This window comes from Pseudomyrmex gracilis, unplaced genomic scaffold, assembly GCF_002006095.1.
Source record: "Pseudomyrmex gracilis isolate BER0280 unplaced genomic scaffold, ASM200609v1 scaffold_159, whole genome shotgun sequence".
Classification (NCBI taxonomy): domain Eukaryota; kingdom Metazoa; phylum Arthropoda; class Insecta; order Hymenoptera; family Formicidae; genus Pseudomyrmex; species Pseudomyrmex gracilis.
The window spans coordinates 91,226-116,747 of record NW_018020743.1 but is presented as its reverse complement, the minus strand read 5'-3'; the positions used below and the strand labels follow the sequence as shown (position 1 = coordinate 116,747).

At 42.7% G+C, this 25,522-nt stretch overlaps 3 protein-coding genes across 6 annotated transcripts; 1 reads left to right on the top strand and 2 right to left on the bottom strand.

The window, feature by feature from the left end:
- Positions 1 to 434: 434 nt before the first annotated feature.
- On the bottom strand, positions 435 to 16,307 carry LOC109857454. 4 transcript variants are annotated; one of them, XM_020433760.1, is made up of 10 exons: positions 15,372 to 16,307; positions 9,822 to 9,935; positions 9,381 to 9,737; positions 8,995 to 9,273; positions 8,457 to 8,859; positions 7,878 to 8,327; positions 7,368 to 7,740; positions 5,812 to 7,266; positions 5,519 to 5,685; positions 435 to 5,379 (listed from the first exon to the last, which is right to left on the bottom strand). In XM_020433760.1, the coding sequence occupies exons 1-10, from the start codon at positions 15,741 to 15,743 to the stop codon at positions 5,309 to 5,311; spliced, it is 4,041 nt and encodes a 1,346-aa protein (XP_020289349.1). In that variant the 5' UTR covers positions 15,744 to 16,307; the 3' UTR covers positions 435 to 5,308. The 4 variants fall into 4 exon arrangements, with proteins under 4 accessions (XP_020289349.1, XP_020289346.1, XP_020289348.1 ...); XM_020433757.1 differs by having other exon boundaries at positions 5,519 to 7,266; XM_020433759.1 differs by having other exon boundaries at positions 5,519 to 7,266; positions 7,878 to 8,324.
- Positions 16,308 to 19,349: 3,042 nt separating this feature from the next.
- Positions 19,350 to 21,766, top strand: LOC109857455 (CDP-diacylglycerol--inositol 3-phosphatidyltransferase). Its single transcript, XM_020433762.1, has 4 exons — positions 19,350 to 19,692; positions 20,257 to 20,545; positions 20,638 to 20,801; positions 20,909 to 21,766. Exons 1-4 carry the CDS (start codon positions 19,647 to 19,649, stop codon positions 21,067 to 21,069), a joined length of 660 nt encoding a protein of 219 aa, XP_020289351.1. The 5' UTR covers positions 19,350 to 19,646; the 3' UTR covers positions 21,070 to 21,766.
- A 1,212-nt stretch (positions 21,767 to 22,978) lies between these two features.
- Positions 22,979 to 25,331, bottom strand: LOC109857428 (leucine-rich repeat-containing protein 47-like). Its single transcript, XM_020433713.1, has 4 exons — positions 24,589 to 25,331; positions 24,032 to 24,499; positions 23,616 to 23,943; positions 22,979 to 23,522 (listed from the first exon to the last, which is right to left on the bottom strand). Exons 1-4 carry the CDS (start codon positions 25,175 to 25,177, stop codon positions 23,324 to 23,326), a joined length of 1,584 nt encoding a protein of 527 aa, XP_020289302.1. The 5' UTR covers positions 25,178 to 25,331; the 3' UTR covers positions 22,979 to 23,323.
- Positions 25,332 to 25,522: the final 191 nt, after the last annotated feature.

The following is a 25,522-nucleotide window of genomic DNA, read 5'->3' as shown; positions in this document are numbered from 1 at the left end:
CGAGAATTGCCTTGTACTTGGGAAAGTTCATCAATTGAACGTAAAACCAAATCTAGATTTTTTTTTTTAACGCATATTCGTGTGAAATCATCGATCGCTCAACAAAGTTGAGCGAAAGGAAAACATCGAAGCGCACAAATATAATAAAAAGGGATCTCTCAATGCTAAATACATATAGAACTTTTGGATATTTTTGTTTCAATATAAAAATCGAACGTCTGTAAAATGAATTGTAGTATCCGATATGAAAGAAAATAAACATGTATTTTTATTTGTTCTCATAAACATTTATAAACAAAAACAGTAGAGGGGGAGGGACAAATTCGTTCTTGTATATTGATTACAGTTTTGCATTTTGTCATTTCTTCCGAGTCACAGTGTTGTTTTACTCCAATTTGCATGCAAATCAAGATGGTAGTTTCTAGTGCCGCGTATTTTTGTTGTTTCTCGCATATGTCTGTCAAATCGAAGCAATGAAACAATTTTATATGCTACACGTATAGATTAAGACGGGATTACCATAGCTGCCTCCCCCGCTATGTACACTGTTTGGAGAGGGTGGGTTCAGGTTTCGTCTTTCTTTTTATTCTGGTTTTTTTTTTTTTTTTTGGTTTTTTGGTTTTTTTTTCTTTTCGTCCGGCTTAATTCTTCCTCTTCACGAATATACATTTGCAGCTAGTTTTTCGCGAATTCCTATCACGTGGCCATTAGAGAAATCGGTTAATGGCACAGGCTGAGAGACTGCAGTTAGTTTTTTTTTTTTTTTTTTTTTTTTTTTTTGTTGTTTTTTCGTTAAAGCAAGTTGGAGCACCTTATTTCGTGAATTTGTTTTTTTTCTCTCGCACACATATCGGATTTTAAAGTAACTCAAAAAAAAGTATCTCAACATTGGATGCGAACATTTTCATAACAATTCCGTCAAAAAAGTAATATGATACAGCACAACCGTAATAACAAGTGTTATAGTCGAGTGTCCCACGTACGTAACACATGTAAAAGAAAAACAAAAATAAAATAAATCGTGGGCAGTCGGTATAATATATAATATATACCTCGATTTTTGTTGCAACACACGCACACACACTCATCAGGAGGAAAACCGAAGCGCGCAAAAACTATAAAAAAGAAAATCTCGGTCGAAGAAATAGAAAGATAAAGTTTTTGCGACTTTTAGAAAATAGAAAAGTTCCGGTGCGTTAATGTGTTATACATTGAAAGAAAAAAGTGACTAAAACAGCGACCGTAAATATTGGTCAACACAATATATCCAAACTTTTGCAAACTTACTCAAAGAAAAAAAAAAAAAAAAAAAAAAAAAAGAAAAGGAAATTACCTCAATATATTTTGTTGTGTTTGCAAAAGGTGCTAACAAATATGCGCTTAATTTTTTATACTTTTTTCGAGTTACATCTCCGATATGCATCGTATATATATATATATATGTAATGCGTCGTAATAATAATAATAATTAAATATCTCAATTTTTCACAATTATCTCGAAAGCTGTACTTCCAGCTGAACTATTTCCTATGTAGACAAAAAAGAAGAGAGTTTCAACGGAGCGTGGTACCTTTTTTTTTTTTTTGTCGTTTTTTACACAATTTTGATATCTTCGCAAAGAAAAAAAAACGATATATAACAAACTTTATCAATCCTAATTCATTAATAATAATTAACTCGTTTCGTAATATATATATTTATATATATATGTATATACTAAATAGACAGAGCGCACACACTCTTAACCAGGCTTTCATACGAAACTTTATCTGTGATAATTTATTTTTTTTTTCTTTTTATCGTTACCTATAAAGGCGATAAGTTTCAACCGATCATTCATTCGTTTCTCCACGTGTAGTATGAGATTGCTGCGCGAATAATATTTGTTTATTCGAGAAAGAACAAGTGTTTGCTCTTAAGTCTCTAAAATCTTGTTCTCACATTTTCTCGCTCCGGTAAGTGAGAGAGAAGCAGAAACACATCACCGAAACACAAAAAATTGAAAAATGCAACTAAAACTAGTATTTCGAAAACACAAAAACCAATCAGTATGTGTGTTTATTTTATTTTTTTTCTTTTTTTTTTTTTACTACTCAACTCGCTCGGTGTTTGCGGTAGAATATTACGCGCGAACCGTACGCTCTACGCCACAAGATTGACAAAATCCGTAGATTTATATTATTTAAAACTCGTATGCATTACAATTAGGGTTAAAAGCAGCGTTAACACTTCGTCTCTTAGGCTCGAGTTTTTAGGCAATTAGCGAATTTAAAAAGTATAGTAGGGGATTCGTATCTTTTCTCTTCTAACCGACGATTAATTTAAACGATATATTAGATTCGCCAGTGTATATTTATCTAACGTATATTCTCATAACACGTGACAATCGTATTCTTTCGCATATCCGTGAATAAACCAAATAAAAATTCGATTTCTCCGTTCTCTCAATGTGATAAAAAAAAAAAAAAAAAAAAAGAAAATGAGAAACAAACCTGAGGAAAAAAAAGAGACAACTAAAAGTGAACTTTTATAAGAGTTACATTCAATAAGAGCACGCATTAATATAATGCGTACGGATTATTATTTTTTTTTTTTTGTGCACATTCTTCACAGTGATCACAGTCGCAATAAAATTCAATTTTCTGTTATTTGTGTTTTTTTTTTTTTTGCTACGTACATATGTAATGTGCGACACGTTTCCGTTGTCGTGTGGTGGGTTCTTAGACGTAAAAAATAACATCTCGGAAACGTTTTATTTGTCTGCAATTACTATGTGGAAGTACGAAGGATCAATACGGCATTATATATAGATGATCATGTTAAGCGAGACGGTTGATATTGTCAATGTGACTCGTATAAGTGTGTGTGTGTGTGTATGTGTGTGTGTATATATATATATATGAAGTTTATTTTAAACAAATTCTTTTCCGTTAAATTCTAAACAAGCATCGTTCAAACATGAAGAAAAAACATGGTCTGTGCAAAGTTGCAGCACTATAAATGTGACAACATGAAATGCAATCAATTTGGAATAACTTTTAAAGCCTCTGTAAAAAGTTCGAAGATTTTTACGTACACGAAGTGTTCCATTATCAATTCTGATGCGCACGATGTGATTTTACCATTCGCAAAAATAATCGCAGAAAACAAAATCGCGCGGTTCTTATACGAGGCTCCGCGTTCGAGAAAATGCGAGCTTGAAAACAAAATTAATTAATTAATAATTCCTGGGTTAGGTTAACCTTGTATTATTATTACATAGGTATATAAAAAAAAAGTGCACCAGTCCATTTCATACAGCAATGTAAAATCACATATAATGTATGCAATAAAAAAAAATAAATAAAAAAAAAACAGATTTTAAAAGCATTACACAAATCAGATGTTGTACTTTATTTTTTACTTATGTAATAACCGCTGTCGAAATATCATCTGCCACAAGGTTAAAGTTAAGAAATTTTCGAAGTTTCTCGAAGACGAAGAGACTCGTGTAAAAAACGTTTCGTTCCTTTATTTTCGACATGCTTTATTTGTTTTCCACGATTTTGTTTCTCACGCTTCCTCGCCCGCAACGCGGCGGCACATTGTGTACGTAAAAACGCAACGCGCAGCAACGATCGAGCAGCAATCTCATTTCCATAATTCTACGATAGAAGAAAGTATACACGAATTTTACACGCGCGCATTCACACCATTCGTATTTTTTTTACTGAATCACAAGCATCTTGTTTATAATTATCATTATGGATAATTATCAGTTACTTCTTAAATAAGCAGGTCTGTGTAAAAATTTAGCTTTTTTTTTTTTTTTTTTTTTGCGACACATTCCGCGTCTTATCTTCTCACAGACATTTGACCAGATTTTGAGCGTACTTCGACATTTTCAAAACCCAGTTAGTGACTTTTTATTTTAACACTTAGAGTGCCTGGCTATATTTTTTTATCACTGAGAGGTGATAAGGTGTACTCTTTTGTTTTTGTCATCCCCCAACAATTGTCATATATGATGTTCTCGTCATCATTTACTGATCTCGTGAAATCGGGAGGAAAGCTGTTTTCCAAATATATTATATTATATTATATATATATGTATACATATGGATAAATAAATAATACACAAATATATATAAATAAAAAGAGAAAATATATATGAAAACTCTAAATGTGACTTCACGTAAACAAAAACTATGAGGTTTTAAATGTCTGAAAATTCTTCTTTTACTTTTAAAAGCTTTCTTTCACATACGCACAGGTTGAAAAGTCTCATATATATATTTATAAAAAAAAAAGAATCTATATTATGAATAAATGTATATGTTTGTGATGATATTTAGAACGTGTACTGCGTTTTGAAAAATATTATATTTAAAAAGTATTTTTTTGTTTAAAGAAACGCAACAATTGTAATTAAAATATAAGAAGCAATTTAACATGCGGATGACAAAAATCGAGTCCTTATCAACCATTCAGATCGACTAACATTCCCTGAGTCCAGACAAACCTCTGTCGTGCACTAGATTTGCATGGATGTGATCCCCAAGCATACACAGTCGATAAGAAACTACTAACTTGAAACTGTGTGTGCATTAAGTTTCATATACCAAGTGTGTATACACGTCAAGTGTGATACACACACACACACGGCACTCTTAGTGTTAAGTTTATCGATCTCTCGCTCCAGAATCGACAAAAACTCACCGGACCAGTGATCTTCCATGTCGATCGAAATCGTCCCAGCTCGCAGGAGCTAACCAAAACTAATTATAAATGTTTTTTTACGAGGATACATTAATCCTTGAGAGAGTCCACCTTCTCCTTTCCGATCAGGCATCACTAATAGTCAATACTGTAGTTTTACGACACTGTCATTATCATGAGAAATTTAAGCACAATGTACATTGCTGGAATATACACTTTTTTTTTTTTAAATCCTTCTCTTCCGTCTTGTTTCCCTCCCGTTTTTTTGGTGATTGATTCTTATGTACATTGCTATTAACTATCTCTTGAGGCACACTTCGCACCACTCGGCTCCACTAATCTCACACTGGTTCGAAAACGTTTTGAATTCAAAGAAGACAGATGATTCTCCGAGCGAATGTTGATGTTTTCATTTTTTTTTTCTCTCTCTCTCTCTCTCTTTACATGCTCGAGAGCAGCAACTGCGCACGTAAACACGCCCAAAACCGACCTCGTGCGTTAATGAGAGAGAGACTCAACGAACTAGCTATTTGTAATGGAAGTATAGTTTTACCAATACAAAAAGTTATTGTTATTGCCCATTTACTACAGCCCCACGACAACTTTCACTTCATTGTCCACTGTAGAATTGTATGCGACCGGTTGTGGTCACAGGCATTTCTCTCATGACTGCGTCCCACGCTATTGACAAACAAAAATCAAATTGAATACGAGAAGAAACAAGCGAGATGAAGAGCAATGTAATGAAGTAGTGAGAAGTTTTGTGTGTGTGATGAAGTTTTAAATATGATTGGTTACATACTACATGTTATTGCCTTACCTAAGCCAACGAACGAGACGATCTTATCGTGATTGTACGACTGCATGTTCAGCTCTTCTTCGGGCGCTACGTAAAGCATAGAAAAGTCTTCCTTCGGCGGATGGAACTTTTCCACGATTCCAGGCGGAGGTGGTGGCGGCGGTGGTAGATACGTGGGCGGTGGAAACCTGGTTGCATAACTCATGTACGGCAGTGGTTGTATCATCACCGGATGCATCGGTGTCACGTGAGCATTAGTTGGCGTCACATGAGCATTCGGCGGTTGCATATGAAAATTGGAGAACTTGTCGTACCTCACTGGTTTCTCGGTGAATAATGGCGGGTTCCTCTCGTAATTGTTGGCGGGCGGTGGTTTGTTGTCGACAAGCGGCGGCGGAGGCGGCGCAGCTGATGGAAAACCAGAGTCCGTCACAACCACCGGTGTCTCCTCGTTGCCATTGTCTTCCGAGAGCAACAGCTGCTCGTTTATCTCGAAACCGAAAGTTAGCTCCGTCGGCAGATTGTTATTCTTGCTGACGTCGGAGGAAGTTTCATCCAGCAAGATCACCGCGGGTCTTGAGTTCTTGGCCTGCTGCATCTCCACAGACGGCCTCTGCGACTGGTCCTTATCGGATTGCGCACTCTGCGACTTCGGTTTCTTGCTTTCAGTTTCCTCGCGTTGCTGACTTTCTTGCTTCGAGTTAGCTTGCGGCTGACACATCGTCAGTTTCACCGCGTCGTTCTTCACAGGAACGTTTTGATAATCCTTCACAACTCTCCCTGTCCTGGGATTGCAATTAACGGTCGTCTTGTTGTTGTTACTCGACTCAGATTCGACGATCTGCGACTCCTGTTGCACAGATTTCGCGGTCTTCAACTTTTGCGCGTCCGTATTGTCATGCGGCGCGGTCGGTAGATTGGCTTTGCCGTCGGACTGTAAGGTATCGTTGTGCGATTTCTTAGGCATTTCGTCCTGATGAGAAGACACTGTCCTTTTGGGGTGTTGCTCATCGTGCAATCCTTGTTGAGGTTGCACATTCGGATTGCTATGTACGTAATTTCTGCGAGAACGGGGATTGTTGGATCTTGAATGTATAACGGAATCCTTATTATTAACGGCACAGCTGAGATTATTGTCAGCATCGACCGCACTATAATTCGTCGTTGTACTATTACTTCTCAGTTTCGGCGTCACGTTTGTCGCGACACTTTCATTGGACGTATTGGAATTCGCACTGTAACTATTGGAAGTCGTGTGTTTCTGGGTTTCTTGCTGTGTCAGATTCTCATGCATCTTTTCAATGTCCTGAACATATTTGAACACTTGAATATTCTTATTGATAGCTTCTTCCTGAGCCTCAGCTTTTTTCCTATCCGAGTTCTTCATCTTCAAAGTCGGCGATAGCGGCTTATCCAAATTCAAGTTCACCGCGGCCTGATTAGACTGAACAGCCGTGTTCTGTTGTTGCCTCACTTTTCTTTCCGAGTGCTGTATCTCGTCCAGGCTCGGATAATAATCTTGAGGCACTTTATCTGGTTCCGAGGACGTCTTCGACGGTACGCTCGGCCACGAGGCTGTGTTCAGCATGCTGGGTACGATTGCAGCCATATTCAAATTGTGCGGCATGTTAATGGTGGCCATGCGCGCTATGTCCGCGTAACTAGCCTGCGGAATACCGCTCGATGACGTCGCGACTTTAGACAGACTGTGCTTCGATGTAACCGGCAGCGATTGAACCGAATCCAAGTCGCTGCTATCCGACTTATCACTGTAAAGAGAATAAAATTCATACATTTAAATTAAAAAATTTTCAATATTATTTTTTTTTTTTTTTACATTTTTTCGAGTGTCTGATTGTTATTAACTCACCTCGGAGGCATGCTACTCGCCGATTTTCTTCGCAACTCGGGAGAGAGCGGCGTTCTGTACTCGTTAGAGAATCCTCTGGAATTCTGAAGATACGATCCTGACGTTGTCAGATTTTGCGCCCTGCTGCCGCTGGAACTTCTTCGTTGTTTCTTGCTCTTCTTTTTCTTTGTAACCACTAGAAATTCCGTTTCCTGTTCGGGCTCCGGATTGATCTTCTTGTTGGAATTGGGGCGGCTGGCGTAATCCTCTCCAGTGTCGTTGCAATATATTGATTGACCTTCCTCTGTCCCCCAGGAACGCCTGTCGCCTCGACTATCGACCGTCGTATCGCCGGTGCTTCTTTGCTTCGAACGACGCAATGCCACATTCACACCTGTGATTATAAAACAATGATAAACGATTACAAAATACCGGAAGATAAAACTCAAGTTTAAAAAGAAAAAAAAATATATATATGTATAAATATTGAGAAAAGAGAGATATAATATTACATATAAAATATTTTATTACCTTGTTGGCTGGATACACTGCTGGCGCCACTCGAACTGCCACTTTTCTCCATCGTGAGATCTTCCAATTTCGTCTTCGATATTTCCTCAAGAGAATTCGACTTCTGCAACTTCGACGGCAATTGCTCTCTCTTCGTATCCTTTTCCCTGGTTCTCGGTTTTGTGCCAGAACTGGTCTTCACTCTGACTGGATTACCGGTCTTGCCTTTTTTGCTTTTCGATTCTTTATTTTCAATGAAATTGATCAGACTGTCGATATCCTCGTTACGATGACCCTCGACGTTCTCGGCATTGTAAACCTTAACGTTGTGTTCCTGGGTGTGTTTCCTTCTGGGTTTCTTGCGTTCACCGTTGTAAGTCTGCACGGCGTTCCCATTCTCGTCCAACGACTTCTTCTCCCCAGATACAGACGGGTCTTTCATCGTAATATGCTGCGCATATCTTGTTCCTTCTGTCGCAATCAATTCGAGAGAATCGATAAAAAAAAAAAAAAAAAAAAAACACGCGTATCGCAAAATTTTGATTACAGGACGAATTTTTTTGATAGTTACATTAAACAACAAGTGTGTTAATTACTTACCCATAGTTAAGTTCTGTGCTTGCCAAGTCGCTTGCATCACGGAACATATACCTGGTATAGATTTACTCTGGGGAATATTGGGATTGGTTGCGGTTCCGCTTATGCTACACTTTATACTGTTGTGAGGTTGAAACGACAACGCTCCTGTCATATCCGCACCATTGACGGATATTTTTGATTTTTCTTGTTTGTGGTCGCGAATGGGAAATTCTATGGTGGTGTCCACGGGAGTCTGCGTTATATCAAGAGTCGCCCGTGTAACATAATGAATTGGCTTACGAGGTTCAATTATTTTCATTTCAGTTCCCTCGTCATTTTCGGCGTCCAACGATCGAGGTCTTTGAACTCCACTAGCCGTAGATCCTAAAAGTCTCTCCTCATGTTCTCTCTTAATAGCGTCTATCTGCAATATCAAAAAGAAAACAAATGTTTTTTTTTTTTTTCGTCCACAGAAATTTCTTCAATATTCGAGAACACTTGGAACGAAAAAGAATGTCAATATGTACCACATCAGTTATATCAGAAGTGAGTACTTTACCTCAGCTTCGGTTATATCAATCACCATGTAATCCGATTTATACTCCGGGGGTGGATTATCGGATTCGAGCATCTCATTTGTTCCGTATTTTCCTTTGCTGACCTTCTTCTCTCGCGTTTCGGATTCTGTCTCACCCGGGCCGACGACGTCCCTCTTCGAATCCTTTTTCTCCTTCTCCTTCTCCTCCTTCTTTGTACTAGTGTAGGTGGGTTTGTCTAAGGACTTGGATTTTTCTTTATTGGTCCAATCGTATGCCGATCGCTCCTCGCAAAAACTCTTCTTCAAAAAATCACGCAAGAGAAAGAAGATTACTTGCACGTTATTTAAAAAGATTCGCACTATGAGGAATATTTTTTAAATTTCATCGTATATATATATATATATACCTTTTTGTCGAACAATAGGTCTAGATTAGCCAAAGAAGCAAGGCTGTGTGTTGCATTCACATTTGACGGTAACGATCCACCCTCTCTCTGTCGAGCGGAAACACTAGGCCCTGTGTGTTTCTTGTTCTTTCTTCTACTACTCCCGTAAGTGTGACACGAACTAGACGTCAGATAAGCGAAACTGTCGAATTCTGAGGCAATGGGTTGGGCTAAATTTTGAAGCGATCCGCCATGTGTCAGACGCTCGGATACGGATTCTCGTTTGTGCCTTCTGCGATTTGAGCCTGGTAGACGTGAATTAGATATTAATCTACGTCCTTCCTCGGTCTCATCCGCTTCTGCTTCTTGCAACAGTTCCTAAAAGGCACGTATACATTTATATTTCGTTCTTACGGCGCGATAATAAATTATTTTATACATGTTAAAAGTTTTAATAGATACCTTGAACAGATTAGATTTACCCTCTCGATCTTTCGGACGCTTGTACGTTATAGCTTCATCCAGCAAAGCGCGTAATTCACCTTCGTTCAGTGCAGACAGGGTTGCTGGTTCTTCCTAAAAATAAAAATAACTGAAAAAAATTACGTTATTTATGCCAAGGTTGCAGAGAAACTGCACCACATTGAATAATTCTTCTTCATCTTTGCCAAAGTAGATGTACTGTAAGCAACTAAACCCAACTTTCTCTCTCCCTATCTCTCTCTCTCTCTCTCTTTTTTTTTAATCATTAAAAAAAGCCATCAATTCTGTTTAAACTCTTTCCTTTATCTTATTTCAAATAAATGTTAGCAAACAACATAATCCTAATTATTGTGGGACAAAATACAGTAGACACAAATTTTGCGTTACATTAATTTCACAAAAACAAATCTATATTACATTAAAAATCCGTTCACAAGTTGGAGATGGAAAGAGATATAATGATAAAACCCTAGAGTGAGTTTAAGGTTTCTCTTATTGGATCTGTTTGTGAGGCTTAGGAGGCAACCACACACAGAGCGAGAACTCTGCGAATGTGTAATGAACTATAACTCAACTGTGACTAAAATTATTCAAAATAAACATATGTTTGTTCTGAATAGTTTACACTTTTTGTTGATGATGATGACATTCGATCATCAGTTAATTGGTCGTAAATAAACAAGTAAACAGATTTTGTCTCGTCGTTCTTCTATCGAAAATACATCTTCAACTTCATTGAAACGGGGAGTTGAATCGGTCCGAGATATATTTGAAAGGGTTCAGAAACATTGATTGTAAAAAATATCAGGGAAACATGAGCGAACGAGAAGAAACAAGTGTGTCTCATACGAGAATTAGCGTGGAAAAAGCGAAGGGAAGTGTTTTTTTTTTTTTTTTTCGGGAGATGTTCACAGCTGACCCCCGTGACGAAGTTCGAACGTTTGTTCGGTGACACACACGAGACGATCGTCGTCGCACATACGGAGTCCGAATTTCTTGTGGAGTCATGCGCAAAACACAGAACGGGGGAACAAAGAGGTCGGACGAGAGGGACGTAAAACGATTCGGCACGTAAGTAAAGTACGTCGGAAGACGTACGTACGTGTAACATAGACACACGACAAGAGCGTGCTGATGCGGCGTCCGATCCCGGTGGCCATCCGTGAAAAGATCGATAGCGCTCTAGCGATTAGCTTAATTAAGACGCGAGCGAACGACAAAGAGAGAGAGACAGACACAAGGAGAGACGGACACATGATGATATCAGGGGGAACTTACGACGAGTGTGACGGTGGAAAAAAAAAAAAAAAAAAAATCCGTACTAGGCAATGCCGGCACGGAATTCGTATTTTTAGAGGACACACACACAGTCCGGGTGTCGGTCGCTCTCTCTCTTTCTTTTCCTCTCACACACCAAGTCTCACGCACTCGCCGAACTATCTCGTTCTTCTCTTCCCTCTCGCACTCGCGTGCCGCGCCGCTACACGCAACTCGTCGTCGCCGTCGCCGTCGCTGTCGTCGTCGTCGTCGTCGTCGTCGTCCGTCGTCGTCGTCGTCGTCGTCGTCGTCGTTGTCCTCGCGTGTGTACGTGCGTTTGCCAGCTCCGCCGCACCGAAAAGCGCTGATCAACACGCGCGCAAACGAACGTCGTGCATCACCCGACACGTGTCGAATATCTCGACGCGGATATATTATCAACGACGGCACGTTGTCGTCGACGTACGTCGGCGGAAACGTGTCGACGGTACGCGTTCGAAGGAACGTGTCCCGGTTTTTGAAACCTACTGCGACGAGCGGGCGCGGCGCGCTCTTCCCAGCATGGCCGCCGCCATTACACTGAAAAGTGTACGGCCAGTCCAGGGCCGTACGAAGGTGTGCGCGACGCCACGCGGGGGATAGCTTTTCTCGAGATAGGTTTTTGTTTCGGGCTTTTTTTTTCTTCTCTCTCTCTCTCTCTCTCTTTTTTCACGCGACGTTCGATACATCTCGAGATCGAACAAAACAGAAACGGAAAATTATGAAAAGCAGTCGACGAGAGAGAGAGCATCGACACACGACCGAGCGCTCTTATCGCTCGGTAAAGTGTCGATCTTAAAATTGAAGTAATTTTTGGAAAACGTGTTCGATGATTGAGGGAATCGAACGATCGACTCGGCGGGGCTCACTGGTGAAGTTTAAATTGCAATATTTTCGCTGAATTCGCTCTTTGACACATCGCTGAGTCTCGTTTCGTCGTGTACACGACGAGGTCGTTTTCGAGCATGCCGATTGGCTCTCTTGGAAGAGAGAGAATCTTCGAGACTTCCAGAAATTCGCTCGTATGTATGTGCGCAAAAAAAAAAACTTGGTCGTGTGTCGCAAATATAAATGATCGTAACTAGATATACGGAAAAAACGAAGCTCTCTCGATCATCACGCTTCGTATTGTCACGGAGCACACAGTTGGTTGCTTTTCGCGCACACAACAGACTCCAATTTATTAACAGAAGCGAGTGTCTCTCATACCGTCAATTGCTCCGTAACACACACACACACGTACACGTATAGGTCACATATTTGCATTTTGTGAACGTGAAAAAAAAAACTAATATAATCGAAATTCGATAGAAAAACGCATTTGCATCGCGTGACGCAGATTGTTGCACAACAAAACAATCGGTGTTTCTGTGTGCGTCAGAATTCAATTTGTTAAAAAAAAAAAAAAAAACTGGACAGTACACGTTGAACACGGTCATTCACAGATCGCGTTCGATACTATACACACGTATATATGTATGTTGAAAAATTATTTATCCGGCGGTGAGAGACAATCGGCAATTGCGCGATTCGGCCCTAAACGCGCGACACGCTCCTCCTCTTCTTACGTTGAGATCTCGCCTTTGTTGAACTCGTCGACAATGCGAAAGACATTTATTAGAATACAAGCAGCTTCCTCGGTCGGTTTTATTTTTTTTTTTTTTTCTAACGACCGTATTCACGCGATACCGTGTCCGTATTATCGTATCTGCAATGCTAACCGCTACATTTTTAACATATGCACAGCAATAGACATACGTAACGGGTGTTTCATTAAATACTCATTATTAGTCTGAGCGTCATTGAAGAGCGTCGCAGTTTTTAGACGCGCGCGCGCGCGCGTGTATTTTGTTTCCGAAAAAAAAAAAAAAAAACAAAAGTTTTGCGAAAAAAATCATCTCGATACGTATATCACCTTCGGTGCAAAAACAAAAGAGCTTCCTCGAGGATCCGAGAAATCTTTTGACAGAGCTGAGAAATTTGTCTGAATTTTCTGTACTACGTGTGAAAAACAAATGTGTCTCTCTCTCTCTCTCTCTCGGCTCCGAAAATCCATGTCTCGCGTCAAACCGCCGCCGCGTTTATGCTCGGACAGAGAGATCCGAGACGACGACCGACGATGTTGTGTCACGCCGTATATGGAGTACCCTCGTCGGCTCTCTCGATCGTCACGTCTCGGGAGCGTGTGTGTTCGCGGCTTCGATATTAGGCTTTGCCTCGTTTCTTCGCGCGCGCGAGCTGTTAAAGACGACGTTCGTCAAACGCGCATTCTTCTCTTCCTCTCGCACGTGTCCCTGAATCTCCCGGGAGCCTAACGACGCGTTTATATCAGAGAGAGAGAGAGAGAGAGACCGAGCAGCGGGGAATGCAAGTCAATAAAATCCCGCATCTCCGACGGCGATAGTGGAAATTGCTTTACGAAATTACATATCGCGTCGCGTCGCGTCGCATCGCGTTGCGCGCGCGTGCGATAACAGACTATTGCGTAATAAGATTTTTCGAATTTACGGGGATTAAATTGCGAAAAGAAAACCCGACGCGATAATCTAAAGGCGGCGAGTTGACGCATTTTCTCAATCGGACGTACGTGCGTGCACGAGCGGCCTTTGATTTACCGTGCGCGCGCGCGCGTGTGTGTGTCGCGCGCGTACAAACGAGCAGCTGGTCACGACGCTTATCGGTCTTTTAATAAAAAATAAAGCTGAGAGAGAGATAAGCGAGAAAGAGAATGGAAATAACAAAGCGGCAAACAAGAAAATCAGAAAAATCGGATATAGGCTATTACGTGGCGCGCGCGCGCAATAAAAACCGATGATCAATCCGATCGGGGAAAGGGTATGAGTAATCATCTTATACGGGATAAGAAGAACGCGAGGGAGAGAGAGATCGTGTTTTCTCTGGTCAAGTACAGAGATCTGGCGCAAATAGACTCACAGCCGATATACTCGCGTTATACCCGCGATAAACAAAAATTTGTTTCCAATCGTGTCAATTGTGCGCGTCAACGCACAACGCCTGTTGTCGATTTCGATTCGCAATTCGCGTGCCCCCGTTTTGTCCCCGTTTTAATTCCGGAAGCAATGAAGACAAGAGAGTACGCGTTTCGCGATTGATCGCGATCGTTAACCGAGCGCTTGATTTCGCGCTATATCGCGAATTTAACCCCGTTTCGAAACACTGCGGTTGTTGTTGTTTGTTTTTCACCGAAGGGCGTTATATCGTTTCACAACGCGACCGCTATGAAAAGTTTTGTGAGCCCGATTTATTGCCCCCCCCCCCGACGCTATTGATTTCGCGTAAATTTGGCACAACACACAGCCCTCGGGATGGAGGAGAATCCCGGATTCTTTTCTTCTTACGCAATAATCCCGGAATCAAGAACCGCCGCTGGAACGAACCGGGGGGGAGAGGAGATCCGGCTCGCGAGAAATCGGAGGACGCGCGCGAACCGATCGAACGAACCGAAAAGGGATATCGGGAACGTATTTGCGCCTCGAGTGAGGATGCGTCCTCGCGCTCTCGTCGAGGATCCGCACAGCCATTTCAGGAACGTAACTTGTCAAGTGTGTGTCGTCCTCAAATCGACGATAAAGATTCTCTCATGTGACATGCGCCTTTCTCTAATTGAAAAGAATGACTTCATCTCGCGATGTTCGAGACAGAGAGAGAGATCGCGCGATTGAAAACCGCATTTTTTTCGAATCGCGCTTTTGTGTGACCGCGAAAGAGTTCCAAATATGGAACTCATATTCCCTGACGCATCATCTCTCGTTGTATTTCGTAATGTAAAATAAAATATCCCGTTCGAGTGTGTAACGAGTATGTAATTGAAACGAATACGCGATTGTGAAAAAAAGTGTGTATATTTCAATCCTCAAAATGTGTCCGGGAGAGATTAATGGACACGGCTAATTGAAAACCAACCGACGAGATGACGCAGACGACACACGTCGTCGGTGGGATAATAATTGCTGTCAGTGGGAAGATCGTAATGCGATACCGCGCGAGAGATGCGATAAGGTGTCTCGAGAAAAGCCTTGCCCGTGAGAGAGAGAGATTTCAAAAGACTCTCCCGACACACTTCTCGCACACAGATACTCCGATCTCATTTCGCCAATTAATTTTCGTGAGGAAAAACAAAAAAAAACAAAAAAAAAAAAAAACAAAAAAATTCTTGTCGATGAGAATTTTTCGGCGTCTCTTCGTTTCCTCGACCGTTCGGCGACTGCTCACCTGTTTGCTGTCGGCGCCGCTGTTCGGCGGCGAGCCCTGGCTGACCGGATCGGCGGCGCCAGGAGCAAAATTAACCGGAGCGATCTCGACGTTCGCACTTTGCTCAGCGACGACGGTGACAGTGGCGACAGATTCGTTATTGTTACTGTTATTGTTATTGTTACTGTTGCCGTTGTTATTACTGTTGCCGCTCGAGGTGGTGGTGGTCGTCAATGTGGTGTTGCTATCCGAGTTGTCCGCATCGACTGCGGCATCGGCAGCGGCACGTTCTTCGCTCTCGGTTATCTTGTCAGGGGCCACCGGTTCCTGACGGTGTTCCGGCCCTGGGGCCATCTTGACCGAAATTGACAGCGCGGTGTCCGCCGTGCTCATAGCTCCCTCCTCGTCATCTCTTTGTCTTTTTGCCTTCCCGCCCTTGTCTTCTTCTTGTTCCTCAAGGGCCGTTCAGCCGCGGAAGGATCATTCGCGCGAGCTCGTTGACGATCCGCGCTGCATCGAAAGACGACGACGACGACGCCGCACACACACACACGCACACCTACCCACCGTCTTTTTTAGTTCGACAAACGCTTGTACGACGACATGCTCGGAACACAACGAACCGGTCGCAACAACCAAACGCGCTTTATGCAGATTTTTCGACTCCGCCAATTAACTCTCCTCTCTCCCCCTTGTCCTTGTTTTTCTTCGTGCGTTAAGTACAGGTGCGATATTTAAGCCGAGACAGAACGAACGGCTTGTTTCGCTAATCCGAGACTCCGACAAACACCGCGGAGTCCTCGAAGCGAGCACGTCGTCCGCGTTTAATGCGACCTTGTTAACTTTATAAAGGCGCCGCGTGTCTCGGGCTCTAAACGTGTGCACGGAGCACTTAACCTAGAAAAATACACAGCGGAGCTCTAGAAAATCCCGGCAACGTGTTCTTTCTCGAGACGGGGGGGGTTCCGGAGAGATGAGAACGTTGCGCGAGCAATTCCCCCGAAGAACTGTTCGTTTGTTATTTCACGTATCGTCAATATGTACACGCATATATACGTTCCTCGACGCGGCGCGCAATCGAACGTGGTTTCTTCGCAACCGAGTTTTTTTCTTCTTCTTCTTCTTCTCGCACAAGGCCGACAAAAATGGCCCTCCCTCGATTCGCGCCGTTTGACAGTCGGTTGATCGAGAGTTTTCTTTTTTTCTTCTCCGCACCGTCACACAATGCTCGCGAATTTCCCGGATTTTCAGTTCTTGTTCCCAAGAGATCGCGAGAAAACGACGCACCTCGATCGCACCGTCACTCGTCGGTCGTATGTGTTCGACGATGATCAAATATGTGTGTGCGTGTGTGTTTCGGAACTCGCGAGGGCCGAGAGAGTTTGGAGGTTAAGTCGCACACACAGCTTTTTCGAGAGAGTGGGCTCTGTCAATCGACGCGCACACACACACACACATAATACGCACACACAAAAGATCGTGTCTCTCTCTCTCTCTGTTTTTTACGGAGTCATCGATTTTCGCGAACAAACCGACGAAGACACCAATATAATTTCCTCGGTTTTCCTCCGCCGGACAAAAACCGTGAGATCCGATGACGCGCGATTGACGATGTTTCTCCTCTCGCGAGTTGAGTTTGCGGAGCACTTTGCGCGCACCAAAGCGCGAGCGTTCGCGTTTCGAGAGTCCAATCCAACTTACGTAAAAACTTTTATGAGTGACAATCACATGTCAAATTCGAAAACGACCGACGTGTCGCTAGCGGGCGGAACAAAATCTCTCGCGTGTGTGTACACACGTATACGCGCGTGTGTATGTTTACGCACGTTGAATGTCAAAAAATAAAAAAAAAAAAAAAAAAGTCCCGAGAACTCTTCCGAGCGCGAATTTGAATTTTCCGTTTTTCCCGACGAGAGAACGAGAATCGGACGTGTGCGTGCGTCGCCGTGTTCGCCACGCAAAAACTTACTTGGCGTTTTTATTTCGAAAGTCCGGTAGTCGAGCGCTAAGGCAAACACGCACCTCACTTCTCCCGAGATTTCGAACGCGCGTCGCACGCGTGTGACACGCGAAAACACAGGACGATCGTTTTCTCGCTAACGTCGGAAAGCCCCGGAGAGAGAGAGAGAAGGAAAATCGAGAAGAGAAAACGGCGACGCGAGCAAAACGCGAGATGCGCGATTTTCGGCGTTAGTGCGCGGCGATGTTGATAATCGCAGCCGCGCCGCCGCGGCGAGCAGCACTCATCGATTCAAAATGGCCGCCGCCGTCGTCGTCGCCGTCGCCGTCGCGCAGGGACAAACGAGGTGCGACACGCGTCCGTCGTCCCTCCGTGCGCCGTCCAAACGCACGGAACACGAGGAAAAGTCCATCCGCATGAACTCCGCGAATAAACGAAGCACGCGCGCGCGCGTTATCTTCTCTTCTTAACGCACACGCACCAAGTAACGCGCACACGACGTAACGCACAAACACGACGCACAACAAACACGCGCGCACAAAACATGTATAGAGACAACGCGAGGGCGCACGCGCGCGCGCGTGCGCGCGCGTGGATTATATTTCGCGTCGCCTATTTCCTTCGGCCGCGCGCACAAAAAAGCTTGACAAACGAGCTTATCATCGTCGTAACCAAGCGCGGACGGATTCTCAGCGCGAGTACAACGCGACGACGAAACACGTACTTGCGGATGCTGTCGGCATGACGGGGCACACACGTAGTTGAGGTTTTTTTTTTCTTTTTTTTTAGCGCGACACACAAATGTCGCGCGACGGAAGAACACGGGCGAAAATCAAAATCTCTTTTCCCTCCCTCTCTCTCGCTCTCTCTCTTTCACTCTCTCGCTCGCTCTCACAGGCAAGGAGAGCTTTGTGCTCGTCGATTGGTTGTCGTTCGAGCGTTCCGAGATCGGGCGCCGGGTTATCGATCGCGTAACATCGCCTTTTCCTGAGGGGGGGGGCGGCTGGGGCTCCTTGGCGAATTTTACGAAACAGGACGCGCGAATCCGCGGTCGCGCGAACCCGCACACGCGAGGAAAACTGTGCGCGCGAGAGCGACCCACCCCCCAAGCGCGAAAACGAAGAAGCGCCGAGAAAATTTTCGCCCGACCCGAGAGAGAAAGCGCCGAGACGGCGGCACAGCGACGATTTTTTTTTTTTTTTTTTAACCCCCTCCCCCTCTCCTTCTGGATGCGAAACCCGCCCAAAACGATTCGATTTCGCGGTTGTCCACAAGACAAGGGGATGCGTAAAACGCCGGAAGCGCGGAGTCGTCCTCTCGCACGCGACGGACGCACTCGGATGAGGAGATCCTTCACACCCGTCGTCCGAGGGCGCGCGTACGAAGTATTACTCCTCCGGGGAAGCCGAGACGGACGCCGCTCTACGCGGACACTTTCCCGTCGCGACACAATAAAGAAGCGAAATCCACGCTTTTGCGCAGAGGAACGGCGGCAGACCAGCCGTTCGGCTTCCAACCGAAAATGTCGTCTGGTTTACGCAGACGCGTGCACGCTCGACCGAGCGCCCCGCGAGTGCACCAAGGCGCTCGCTCTCCGTTGTGTACCTTTCGGTTTTTTCGGCGAAAATGTTTTTTTTTTTTTTTTGAGAAAAATTTGAGAACGATTAAATACATCGCGTCGATGAGAAAACTTCGCACAAGTTGACCCTTTTTCGAGATTGATCAATATGACGGTCGTGATCCGAGCGCCGACAGACGTCGAGTTTATAAAATTTCCGCGAATTTTCAATTTGAAATCAAATCAAATCGCGAAAATCTGCACGTCGAAAACTTACTGCCTGTTCTTGTTATCGCTTCTGCAAAAAAAAACAAAAAAACTCGCGGTTTTCCGCGGCTCGGGGGGAGGGGGGCCGCGATGAATCGCGGTACGGCCGTGGTCTGTCAACCGAGAAGGGGGAGAAGAGCGCGCGCGTCACGAGGGTCGATACATCTCGAAGTGTTGTCGCGATATTGCCGATTCGATATCGAATTCTCACTGCCATTGCACACTGGCAGCCGGGATCGGGAGGACGCACGAGGCGCGCGCAAAAAAAAAAAAAAAAACAGGCAGAATCGTGCGTGTGTGTGTGCGTGTGTGTATCTTTCGTTCGCGAAGACACGGTCCGTGACAGGGACCCGTGCGTCACGAGTCGTCGCATCGAGATAATCCTTGACACGGTCGCGTCGCGTCCAGATAAGGGCCCATTATTTTGAAGAAGACAAATATAGATATATATATATATACATATATATACACACACACGTATTCTCCCGCGGAGCGATTCGCACGCATCAAAATGACGGAGACGGAGAACATTTTCTTGTTCGTGCCCAATCTGATCGGTAAATACAACAATCTCATGTCCTAAGTTGGTTCTTTTTTTTTATTTTTCATTTTACGACACTAGTTCACCTGTGGGAACCGTAGCTACGTTCCGATATTCACAGTGCTGAATAGTCTATAGTTCAAACGTGGAACGTGAACTATAGACCCTCAAGCACCGCGGCGATACGAATATATCGGAACACAGCTGAGGGTTCACAGTGGTTCGTTACGTCGACGCCCGCCAAGATTCGATGGAACGAAGATGTTCGGGAACATGCAAAAGTCTCGAATCTTCTTTTGCCACTTGCTCGCAATTCGATGACGGATTGTCGCGCACGAATCGATGCGGCCGCAATACCGCACTTTTAAGGTTGCCTCAACGTTGATTGAATCAATGCGTTATATTACTTTATATAACATTTATGTGTGTTGTTGGTCGTGTTGTAAAATTCCACGATACAAGTTTTCCACAATTGTCACAACCCCCCTCTATGTCTTAAGTTTCTGGACTTCTGAATGACGTAGGAAGAAAGTTAATTATCTGTGTGCAATAATCCATGTGCTCTTGAATCCTTCAACAGGTTTTGCCAGAGTGATTTTGGCGTTGATTTCCTTTTACTTTATGCCCACCAATTACGTCGTCGCATCATGGTGTTACGTGATCAGTTCCGGCCTAGACGCGATAGACGGCCACGCGGCCAGGTATTACGATCAGAGCACGAAATTCGGTGCCATTCTGGACCAGCTGACGGACAGAGTGGGCACGATGTGTCTCACGGTCACGTTGTGCCTCTTCTATCCCGCCTACACTTTCTGGTTTCAACTTAGCATGGCTATTGACATCGCCTGCCACTGGATATATTTGCACACGTAAGAAAAACGCTCATGCAACGAGTAAAACAAAAAAGAACTGAATAAAACATGATTGATGAAACATCATCACCTCATTAAAATGTTAACAGAACTCTCTTGCAAGGCAAGACCAGTCACAAATTCATTGACATGTCGGAAAACCCAATCATGAGACTTTATTACACGAATCGCACGGTCTTGTTCCTCATGTGCGCGGGTAACGAAGCGTTCTACGCCTGTCTGTACTTCCTACATTTTACCGAAGGACCCATTTGTGAGTATTTTGTTGCAACTTACTCTTTTTGTTTGCTACACAAGCGCGTTTTTACGTAATGTAATGGTTTATTTTACTTCTCTATTTTTTTTTTTTTTCTTTTTCAGTGGCCGGTATTGGTCTGTTCAGACTGGTGATGTATCTGAGCGCTCCGATTGCTTTCGTCAAAACTGGCATTTCTCTGTTGCACGGATACGTATCCTGCATCAATCTCAGCATCATCGATGTAAAGGAACGTCAGGAGCGACGTTCTGTCAAAGCGAATTAAAAAAAATCTGTCTTCATACAAAGCATTCAACTAGTCAGGTCAAATGTGATTTCCAAAGATCTTCCTGTATTCCATGAACTCTGACACACACGCGTTGTGTGTTTATATATTTCCGTACACACACACTAACACACACACATATATATATATATTTCTATAAAAAGCAGAAAGAAAATATCCTCCTAAAGACACATGGTCGAAATATCTCTCATATATGACTCAAGAAAAGAGATGAAATGTATGAAACAAATGATATATATATATATGTTTCCTGATGTCTCAGAAGAGATGTGCAAAGGCCAAGGTCTTTATTTTTATTAGAACATAAGTTGAATCATGTATATCTCTCTCACAAGAAAAAGCAGTTATTCTTTGAAACAATTAATATTTACAAGATGCCTATAAATAGTTTATCTGCTGCTTCTTAGCTACTATATGTTGGACCAGTTAAGTTAATATTCTCTATTTTTGAGATACCTTGATATTTATCTGTTATAGCGCCAAATCATGGATTTTTATATATATTAACGCTCTCTCTTATGTTTTATACTATTTTGGTAATATTATATGATTTCAGATATCTTGTACACACGATATTAACGTGTATGATAAGATTGCATATTGTTAGGCAATATTATATTGTGGCAAAAATTATGTTGAATAAAAATAAAGTGGAAAAATTCCATTTCTTCTCAAATTCATTTGTATCGTGCAAAAAAACTTGGTCAAATTATTTTTGCAACATAATTAATACTATCTGATGGTCTTTTTTTTTTACATAATTTAATTTTATATAACATATTGCAATTGGCAAAATCTGGAAATTTAAGAATATTGTTAAAATATATTATTAAACCATCGAAATAAGAAAAATTATTTGTGCGAAAGTGAGAAGTAACGTTGTATCCTCTATTAAAAAAGAAACAAAGAAAGAGAGAGAGAGGAAAAAAGCATGTTAAAAAAACAAGGATATATCGTAAGAAATTTAGCCGAGACTTTTGTGACGTCGTATTTGAACTCTAAAGCAAAAGATTTGACAACGGACTGGACTTGAGAAAGGTGACATGCATAAATACATGGTAATTAAAGTACACGTACTTGCGCGTACACACAAATACAAAAACAACGTATTAATTATAAAACGTGACAGGTAGATTTTTACGCGTGCAACAAAATGTGCGACATATTGTTCTGAGAGAATCTTTGGGATTGTGCGTAACGCGTGCCACAAAATAATCCCTGTGGGGAAGGAAAAATCTGATATCCCGGGCGATACGTGTACGAGAAAAATAACAAACTAACCTCAAAAAAGGGTCCGTTCCCCCATCATGACCAGTCATGATTTCGGCGCCATGTTATCACTTCAAACACTCGCGCATGTTGAGAAAGTTCTTGGAAAATTCGTCGGACTTTGTTTCTCGTCCTTAGGACACTTTGGCTGATGAATTTCCTGATGTATCGTTACGAGGACACGGCCGAGGGTGTCGATCGACGAACACCGACCGTTTCGGATACCCAAGGTTCGCGCGGCGACGAGTACAATATTTATAAAAACAGATGAGAAAATCCAGCACCGGCACGCACCAAAGTGATGATTCGCAACAAAACAAGAGCGCCACCGTCTCTCTCTCCCTCGCTACCCAAAGCCCGTACCGGCCAATGGCGGTCTCCCGATGCCCGTGTTCAAAACCTTTGCGGATAACCACCACATCCGCCTGCGACAATCGAAAAAACTCGCGTCTCTAATCAGCAATTGCGATAAAATGGAAACCGAAAATAATACCGCTCTTATCGTTTTGATTACTTCAACCAAAGAGCTCTCATAGACGATTCTCTATCGCGAATGTTTTTTTTTTTTTTTTTTTTTTTTACAAAACGGCCATTTACAAGCGATTAATTGAAAAGAGCGTCGGTTTTAGTATTTTTTTTATTATTTTTTTCAGTGTGTAGAAGCGTTACAGACGTATACTGGTTCGAAGACATCCGCGTCTTTCTCGTGATACTCTCTTCAAGTTTTTTTTTAATACAAAAATAAACTTATATGATCAAAATACACAATATTATATTAGGGTATATCGTATCACATAACATTTGTACAACGACTTACATATATAAATGTAAAAATTAAAGCAACTTATAGAAAAGTCGTGTGATCTTATAAAAAAAAAAATACAAAAAAAAAAAACAAAAACAAAAAAAAAGACAAGAAATCAAAATGGAGAAAAAAATTGTGTAAACAAGATTGTATCGTTCGTTATTCCCGCAAGACGCTAACGGAGAAATTCTCCAGCTTCAAGTCCGCTCTCGAGGGATACAAAAGTTTCAGATTTCCTTCGGTATCGACTACTTTGACTTGTTCAACAAACAAATTGCATTTGTGCGCGTCCTTCTCGTCTGACGAGTCGGCAAGTCCTGATATCGCCAACTCTTTTAGAAATTCGTCCATTACGCTCCTGGAAGTGCAATAAAAACACGATTTTATATGAAATAGATTTGAAGAATATGTATAAAAAAAACAAAAACTTATATCGAACGTCCAATTTTACCTGCAAACTGTGTACGACGTAGCACTTGTCACTTCCACGAACATCGTTGTGGTGGACGGGGACATCTTCGTTACGTCACTGTTGGTGATGGGTGGAAACGATATGACTTGCTCAGAATGATCCAACAGGCACGGATACACCGATTTGCCTTCCAGCAGATACAAATACTTGTGTACTCCGGAATACACATTTCGTTTCTTCTCTTTGCGCAGATTTTCGGCTTCCGTCTGCAATTGCTTGAACAAAGTCGCGCCCGTGTACATCTTGCTGCGCATCAACGGTTTAATTTTCAACTCCGTAGGCAGTTTTGCCGTGTACGTCAAGTTTCCTGAATAATGAAAAAATGTCAGTATATATATAAAAAAAAAAAAATACATCGAATAAAATAATTTTTCTCGAATATCTTCGGGGTTTACCAGGTGCGATGAGTTTAAAATCGTGAGTTGCTATTGTGGCTGCGTTTCTCTTCTCACATATTCCGTCGTGTAACTTCGTCTGCAGTTGAATGAACTTTTTGAAACTTTCGTCCGTAAACTTCATATTTTTCACAATACAAGCGGCTATGTAAGGTCTGACTTTCTTCACGTGTTCAGTGGTTTCTATTACCGGCGTGTCATCCGTCATTCTCAAGACTTTCACTCTGTACGCCAAACCGTCCATTGTGATTTCGCTTTCCGAAGACTTTGAAGTCTTCCTTCCTTTCTTCGACTTGTTGGCTTCGGTGTTGGACAATTCGCTCCTCGGGCAATGCTGTCTCACGTAATCGAGCACTTGCTTCGAGTGACATTGGTTGACTAGTTTCAACAGTCTCTTATCTGCCAGTTTGTTGCCCTTCAGATTCACCTCCTTCAGTTTGCCACAATCCGCCAATTCACCTGGTACAACTGTGTGTAATAATACAAAATTATTAAATGTGCGTCAATGTAATAATTCAAACAAAGATCAAAGTGCGAAATCCAAAATTTAGCATTACCAGAAATCGCATTGTCCGCGACATTGAAGACTTTCAACGCTTGAAGATAGCACACGGTGCTCGGTATTGTTTTTATCTGATTCTTGTTGACGTGAATCTCGGACAAGTGTACGAGCTCCGTGTAGCAGACGTCGGGGAAGATCTCGAAGCGATTGTCGGACAGATTTAAGATGCTCAATTTGACATTCGCAATCTGGGACGGTACGGACTGCAGAGAGTTCGAGGCGAGATTCAACGTGGTCAACTGAGGAAGATTGTTCAGCGCCTGTGGAAGAGACTTGAGATTGTTCCTCGAGCAGTCGAGCACCTTCAGTTTGGCCAGTTCGCCGATCTTGTCGGTTATCGTGACTATGTCGTTCGAGTGCAGCACCAGGGTTGTAAGATTCGTCAGCTTCGCAATCCCGTCCGGCACCTCGCGCAGACACGTCTGCGTTATGCTCAGATAATTCAGATTGTGAAGATTGAACAAATTACCGTCCAAACCTGATTTTTCGATCAATTTCGACACCGATTCGCCCGTTAGCAGCAGTTCGTGTTTGTTCTCGTCGGCCGCCTGTTTGACAACCGCCCACGAGTCTTCGAACGTCATCGTTCAAAAATGATTGATCGTCAAAAAAAAAACACGATTCGGAAAAGATTTTATTCGAAAAAACGCTTTTGCAGGTTATGTTATGATTCCGTACGGTTTACTACACCCCGCCCTGCTCCGTCAAGAAGCATGTTGCGTATGTCAGATTCTGCGCGTTTCGTAGTACCGTAGATGGCCAATAGCGCGCCAAACACGCGGGGGGACTGGCAACACGCGCGCGAACGCCATGTTTGCAAACAAATTTGAAAAATTCGGCGAGCGACGAGTGTCTCGTTGCGTTACTTTTTTTTTTCTCGCGACATTTTCCGGAAACGTAATCTCCGGAAACGACGACCTACTATGCGA

What these genes read in the sequence shown, in the direction of transcription:
- LOC109857454 (XM_020433757.1), bottom strand. Translation starts at nt 15,743, where the DNA reads ATGAGCACGGCGGACACCGCGCTGTCAATTTCGGTCAAGATGGCCCCA. An exon ending in GCGGCGCCGACAGCAAACAG is followed by an intron (nt 9,936 to 15,371) that starts GTGAGCAGTCGC and finishes TTTTATTTTTAG; the next exon opens with GAAGAACCAGCAACCCTGTC. An exon ending in CGTCTCGTTCGTTGGCTTAG is followed by an intron (nt 5,380 to 5,518) that starts GTAAGGCAATAA and finishes GTTTGTCAATAG; the next exon opens with CGTGGGACGCAGTCATGAGA.
- LOC109857455 (XM_020433762.1), top strand. Translation starts at nt 19,647, where the DNA reads ATGACGGAGACGGAGAACATTTTCTTGTTCGTGCCCAATCTGATCG. An exon ending in GTTCGTGCCCAATCTGATCG is followed by an intron (nt 19,693 to 20,256) that starts GTAAATACAACA and finishes ATCCTTCAACAG; the next exon opens with GTTTTGCCAGAGTGATTTTG. An exon ending in TTTTACCGAAGGACCCATTT is followed by an intron (nt 20,802 to 20,908) that starts GTGAGTATTTTG and finishes TTTCTTTTTCAG; the next exon opens with TGGCCGGTATTGGTCTGTTC.
- LOC109857428 (XM_020433713.1), bottom strand. Translation starts at nt 25,177, where the DNA reads ATGACGTTCGAAGACTCGTGGGCGGTTGTCAAACAGGCGGCCGACGAG. An exon ending in CGCGGACAATGCGATTTCTG is followed by an intron (nt 24,500 to 24,588) that starts GTAATGCTAAAT and finishes TATTACACACAG; the next exon opens with TTGTACCAGGTGAATTGGCG. An exon ending in TTTTAAACTCATCGCACCTG is followed by an intron (nt 23,944 to 24,031) that starts GTAAACCCCGAA and finishes TTCATTATTCAG; the next exon opens with GAAACTTGACGTACACGGCA.